General features: G+C 47.7%; 1 protein-coding gene across 1 annotated transcript; it reads left to right on the top strand.

Annotated features, from left to right (window-relative positions):
• The first annotated feature begins 479 nt into the window (after positions 1-479).
• On the top strand, positions 480-4277 carry LOC116856835 (cathepsin L1-like). Its single transcript, XM_032840471.1, has 8 exons — positions 480-514; positions 912-1047; positions 1330-1452; positions 1553-1699; positions 1881-2105; positions 2551-2713; positions 3567-3684; positions 4139-4277. The coding sequence occupies exons 2-8, from the start codon at positions 922-924 to the stop codon at positions 4236-4238; spliced, it is 1002 nt and encodes a 333-aa protein (XP_032696362.1). The 5' UTR covers positions 480-514; positions 912-921; the 3' UTR covers positions 4239-4277.
• Positions 4278-6370: the final 2093 nt, after the last annotated feature.

Here is a 6370-nt window from a genome sequence, read left to right as displayed (position 1 = left end):
TACTTCCTCCAGCTGCCCCACCTTTGCTTGGAATAAACAGGAACCATTAGACTAGATTACCCTGTTCTCAGCCCTCAGGGAGTTTTTAACCAAAGACTAGAGGACAGGCAGGGTGATGCTGGAAACCCACTTGGGGCTCCCTGTGAGCCTCCTTTTGTGAACCACCTGCCAACACATAAATTCCTGCTATTTAGTTGATCCGGGTCCCTAGGAAGGTGCTGGATCCCCTTCTACAGGGCTCTCCCGAGTCCTCTCACTTGACTTTCCCGGGTCCACTGAGGCAAGCACAATCTCCCCTGGGACAAGTAGGGACCCAGCTATCACATGCCCCAAGGCCCCTGAGCTCCAGGGCACAGAGACCCCGCCCACAGGCTGGCTCAGCCAATTGCTGTGCAGGCAGGTGCCAGGGGCAGGACCAGCAGGGCCAAATCCCAGGCTTAAATGGACAGTCTCCTACCCATCACCAGGCGTGCTGGACACCTCCGACCTGCACCTGTGACTGCACCTACCCCAGGTGAGATCCCTACCTGGACCAGAAGGAAAGGGCTACCACTTAAAACATAGGGAGGGGGTACAAGCCTTGGGGGCCAGGGGTTTAGGGCTCTCGGGAGGCACTCTTCCAGGGCCCGGTCGCTCCAGGCATGACAGCTTGACCCCTACACCCCAGACTCAGGGCCTGTCATTCCCTGTATTGCCATCTACGTGCTCTGGAAGCAGCAGGTGGGTTGCAGGGCGGGGAACAGGCCAGCATACCCCCTTGCGCTTGCCACCTCTCCACAGCCCCGTGGAAACACTTGGGAGGATTGACGCAACGTCTTTACTGTACCAGAGTAGTTCTAACATCTCAGAATAAAGGATGACTCTTTAGATGGTCTGGTCTAATCCAAAACTCATTTCTTTTCCCTTCCTAGGTTTTGGAACATGCATCCTTCTCTCTTCCTGGCTGCCCTTTGCCTGGGAATAGCCTCAGCTGCTCCACAACCCGATCAGAGCTTAGATGCGCGCTGGTCCCAGTGGAAGGCGGCCCACAAGAGACTGTACAACAAGGTTGGTAACCTCGGAGCTGTCCACTGAGACCCCAGGGAATGTTCTATGCTGGTGGGAGTCCACAGTGGAGAGTAGCTTCTGGAGGCCACCGGTACCCAGGCAGGAAGAAGGGCACCGTGATGGGGACAGATGTCCTGCTGTGTGGTTGCTGGAGAGCAGCTCCCAGAGCATCAGCCCAGCCCCGGTCAAGGTCTCTCCTCCCCTCTGTGAGCACATCCGTTTGGTGCAGATGAGCTGGGCTTAGATAGAAATCAGCATGATGGGCTGTATGCTTGTCTCCAGGATGAAGAAGGACGGAGGAGAGCAGTGTGGGAGATGAATCTGAAAGTGATTGAACAGCACAACCAGGAGTACAGCCGAGGGAAACACAGCTTCACGATGGCAATGAATGCCTTTGGTGACCTGGTGAGTGCGGCTGGGGTTGCTGAATGTCTTGTGCTTCCTCTAAGGATTTTTTCCAAAAAAATCTCATGCTTGTCAACTTTCTATTTCCTTTTCCTTGAAGACCAGTGAAGAATTCCAACAGGTGCTGAATGACCTTAAAATCCAGAAGCAAGAGGACCGTAACGTGTTCCAAGCACCTCTCTTTGCTGAGATCCCCTCGTCCGTGGACTGGAGAGAGAAAGGCTACGTGACCCCCGTGAAGGATCAGGTGGGACAGGACTCGGCAGTCCCTTTCCCAGACAAAGCCACGAGGAACCAGTGCCCTCGCGATGGAAGCTGAGAAACCGTACACCGTTTGTTATGTTTTGCAAGCGTTTTCAGGTGTAAGGGCTGTTGTCAAGTCTTGCTATTAACTTTGTAGACTAAGCGCTGTATCATTTTCTTTTCAGGGTCAGTGTCAATCTTGTTGGGCTTTTAGTGCGGCTGGTGCCCTTGAAGGACAGATGTTCCGGAAAACGGGCAAACTTGTGTCACTGAGCGAGCAGAACCTCGTGGACTGCTCTTGGTCTCAAGGCAATGAGGGCTGCCGCGGGGGCCTGATGGATTTTGCCTTCCAATATGTTAAGGACAACGGAGGCCTGGACTCAGAGGAATCCTACCCGTACCTTGCAAGGGTAAACAGACTTCCTTATCTTTTATCAAAGTTGAGTATATTCAGTAAAAACAAAGCCTATATTTTGAATTCTCATTTTAGACTATAGACTCTATATCGGCACATGGTCAGAACAGATTAAAATCTGTTAGCCTGGCATAGTTCTCCACCTAGAGGGTACCATACAGCTGTGCCCACTTCTCAGTCACACAGCAACACAAATACCGTTCTAAATACAGTACAGATCTCCAGAGTGAAAAATCTATGCACAAGTAGACCAAAAGAGTGTCTCATTGAATAGATATCACCTCATTTCTCAATTTCAAAACAAGCAATCATATTTTGCCTCTTGAGATGTTTTATAACACACTCGACTCGGACATCATTCAGCTGCAAACCGTCTTGAGCTCCTGTTCCCCCAGGAGTTGGACACTATTATTTAAGTCCCTTCCCCTTTACCTTTGAAGAATGAATACTGCAGATACAGGCCTGAGAAATCTGCCGCCAATGTGACTACCTTCTGGCACGTCTTAAACAAGGAGGATGGTCTTATGACCACAGTGGCAACTGTGGGGCCCGTCTCTGCTGCAGTAGACTCAAGCCCATATTCCTTCCAGTTCTATAAAAAAGGTGAGCATTTGTCTACATAGAAAATCGGCCAGATAATACGGGTAACCAGCATGACATACAGCAAGATGGGCTTTTTGGTATGTGGGACTCAGGAGGGTATGGACTTAGCATGGTGGCTCATTCTGTATATGTAATCCTTGTGCCTGTTGTCACCATTTGACATGACTTGACCCATATCCCCAGGCTTTTAAGCACTTCATAAATATATTTAATTTTTTAAAAGATTTTATTTATTGATTTGGCAGACAGATCACCAGCAGGCAGAGAGGCAGGCAGAAACAGAGGGGGCGGGGGAAGCAGGCTCCCTGCCGAGTAGAGATCCTGACGTGGGGCTCGATGTCAGGACCCTGGGATCATAACCTGAGCCAAAGGCAGAGGCTTTAACCCACTGAGCCACCCAGGCGCCCCTATAAATATATTTCAATGGCTATATAACTTGACTGGTATAGCTTACTTCACTCTTTTCCAACGCTTGGACCTTGGAATTTTCCAAGGAATTTTACTACTGAAATTGACACTGGAAAGAACCCCTTGACTCACGTAATTTTCTGTTCTCTGCTGCTTCTTCGGCTGACGTCATATGGTAGAATGACAAAGTTTCAACAAGTGGTCTTTTAGGCCTCTTCACTGTTCTTTACAAAAGAGACTGTGACAACATATATTTCTGGTAGTATTAGATGGTGTCCTAAATCCCTAGCCTAGCTAAACCAAAAGATCTGATTTCTAAATCTTATCTCGATTGATATCACAGACGGATTTTGAGATGCCGTCTTTGCTGGGGTCACGAGGTTGTTGTCACATGTTAGCATGTCACTTGGATGTCCCCGCTCAGCACTGAATCTCTCTTCTCCAGGCATTTATTACGATCCACGCTGCAGCAGTACGCGTCTCAATCACGGCGTTCTGGTGGTTGGCTACGGCTTTGAAGGAGAAGAATCGGAAGACAAACAATACTGGATTGTCAAGAACAGGTATAAAGAGCCAAGAACACCTATCTTGGAAACTGAAAAGGGAATTCTTTCTAGAATCAGTGTTGGAGGTGGATCAGCATGCTTCTGAAATCCCTGAAGTGTTCATGCCGCTGAGGGGGAAGGGACATACTCATGTGATGACGACAGTAGCTTGCTAGGGTCCTGCCATAGTTTTGCTACCATTGCTTTTCTCAACTTGAAAATGTTCTCATTTCTGAAATGCATCTGGCCCCAAGAGTTTCTTTTTCCTGTGTTTCCATTTGTAGTCTGAGAAAGGTCTGGGGACAGAATTCTGTGCTGGGTTAGAACTCAAGCAGGAACAGGAATGGACTCTCTGGATTCTTCCTGAATCTGTCCTGGTCTCTGGTGACCTGCTCAGGGTCGGGTGTGATGGTTCATGAAGGGAAATGTGTTTGATTGTTTGTAATAAATGGCAAATCCTGTCTTCTTTCAGCTGGGGTACAAACTGGGGCATGGAGGGCTACATGCTGTTGGCCAAGGACCGGGACAACCACTGTGGAATCGCCACCATGGCCAGCTTTCCTGTCGTGTGAGATGAGGGCGTAAAGAAGGCCTTGACTGGGAACAGAATATCGAGAAGATGAATTTTATTTGAAAGCTGACCACACCTTATGATATGGGATAAAACACTTGAACCATTGAAGACCCAAGTTGGGATTTGACTGTGTGGATTTTACATGAGGAATGTTACCACTTTGCTCATTACTGATGTAAAAGCCTTTGTATGACAGACTTGTCTAATAACTTTTGGATTTTCATTTTTTTAAAAAATGTATGAAGTTTTATTTTTTAATAAAACAACTTCAAAGTAGAAGGGAGGTAAAATGTTACTATTTAACTCTTTATAGAGTCAACATGTGACTGGGCTCTAGGATATCCTTGGATAGGCCAGTGGTCCACTGGGAGAATACTGGGTGGCCCTATTGTTTTGAGTATAAATGATTGTTATATCTGTAACATTGTTACAATGTTACATTAGTTTCAGGTGCACAACCCAGTAATTTCCAACCCTATACAGTAGGCTAAGCTCAGCACAAGGATAGTTGCTGTCTGTCGATCTCATGCTGTACCATTACAGCTATTATGACACCATTGACGATATTCCCTATGCTGTGCCTTTTATTCCCGGGACTTACTCATTCCATAGGTGGAAGCCTGGACCTCCCATTTCCCTTCACCCCTTTTATTCATCCTCATTCTACTCTATGTCCTCTTTACTCTTTGCAGATTTCCTACGACTCATGTACTAACTGGATTTCTCTCTCCACAGTCCCCAGCTCAGCTAGTAGTCTGTAAACATCCCAGGGGAGTTATAGAGGAAGAGACTGTGGGGGCCAGGGAGGACACCCCAAAATGTGCCACAATGGTACATGGATTATCTGGATACGAAGCTACTTGGGAAACAGCGGGTGCGAGGGCACCCAGGCTGTCCTCTGTCCCCAGCAAGCAGGACACGAGTCTGCCACAGCAGAGGTGCCCTCCTTGTGCTGCAAAGTACAAAGACAGCCTTAGGCACACACATGGGACTTCAACGCTGGGAAAGCTGTAGAAAGAAACCTCGTGGCTTTTTTACTCATCTACAACCTCAGCACAAATCCCACTTAAGCATTCCTGCTGGTTGAAAGCTCCCGCATAGCAGGAAAGCTGGCCATGGTGGCCATTCCACACTGGTTGTCCTGGGCCTTGGCCATCAGCATGGAACCCTGCATGCCCCAGTGTGCCCCAGTTCAAAGAAGCCAGGGTTTGCCAATTATTCCAGAGAACAAACACATTTCCCTTTATGAACAATCACACCCGACCCTAAGCAGGGCACCAGAGGCCAGGACAGATTCAGGAAGAATCCAGAGAGGCCGTTCCTGTTCCTGCTCGAGTTCTAACCCAGCACACAATCCTTCTTTCCCAGACCTTTCCCAAAACTGAAACATGAGCAGGAAAAGGAAAATCTTCAGGCCAGATGTGTTTTACGAATTTTAAAAAATCCAATTGAGAAATGCAGTGGTGGAAATCTATCGCAGGACCCCCCAGCTTGAGATAGTACCTTCCTGTGGTCGTCCCATGAGTATGCCTGTGTTCCTGCCACGTGGGGTAAATGCTTCTGGGGTTTCACAAGTGTGCTCCAGGGTTGCGGGACTTGTCTCCAAGCACCGATTCCAAAAAGGATTCCCTTTTCAATGTCCAAGATAAGTATTCTTGGCTTTTTATACCTGTTCTTGACAATCCAATAGTTTTAGTTCTCGGATTCTTCTCCTTCCGGTCCATAAACAAACCCCAGAACGCCGTGATTCAGCTCCTCACTCTGCGGTTCGGAGCATAAGAAATGCCTGGACAGTAAAATCTAATGTTGGGCTGAGGTTTCCCACGTGACATGGGGTAGTAGCAGCCGATCAGCCTATCAGCCACAGTAAGGGAGACATACCAAAATTCAATTGCACTATAAATCCAGATAAGATTAAAAGTCAGGTAGTTTTGTTTAGGTAAGCTAGGGGTTTAGGCCCTTCTCTGTTGTTAGCAGAAATACGAAGTGTCACAATCTCTTTTGAAAACGATAGTCAAGAGGCATAAAAAAAATGCCTCTTGTGATTCTCCTTAAAGGATGTGAGCCTATGGAAACAGCAGAGAACACAAAATGACTTGGGCTAAGGGCTCCTTTCCAGTGTTAATCTCA

This window comes from Lontra canadensis, unplaced genomic scaffold (genome assembly GCF_010015895.1).
Source record: "Lontra canadensis isolate GAN:19392208 unplaced genomic scaffold, GSC_riverotter_1.0 scaffold113, whole genome shotgun sequence".
NCBI lineage: Eukaryota > Metazoa > Chordata > Mammalia > Carnivora > Mustelidae > Lontra > Lontra canadensis.
The sequence above is the reverse complement of the archived record's forward strand: the minus strand, read 5'-3'. Positions and strand labels throughout refer to the sequence as shown.

Coding starts and splice junctions, on each gene's coding strand:
- LOC116856835 (XM_032840471.1), top strand. CDS start 922: ATGCATCCTTCTCTCTTCCTGGCTGCCCTTTGCCTGGGAATAGCCTCA. Junction 1,048..1,329: donor ACAAGAGACTGTACAACAAG/GTTGGTAACCTC, acceptor GCTTGTCTCCAG/GATGAAGAAGGACGGAGGAG. Junction 2,106..2,550: donor CCTACCCGTACCTTGCAAGG/GTAAACAGACTT, acceptor TTACCTTTGAAG/AATGAATACTGCAGATACAG.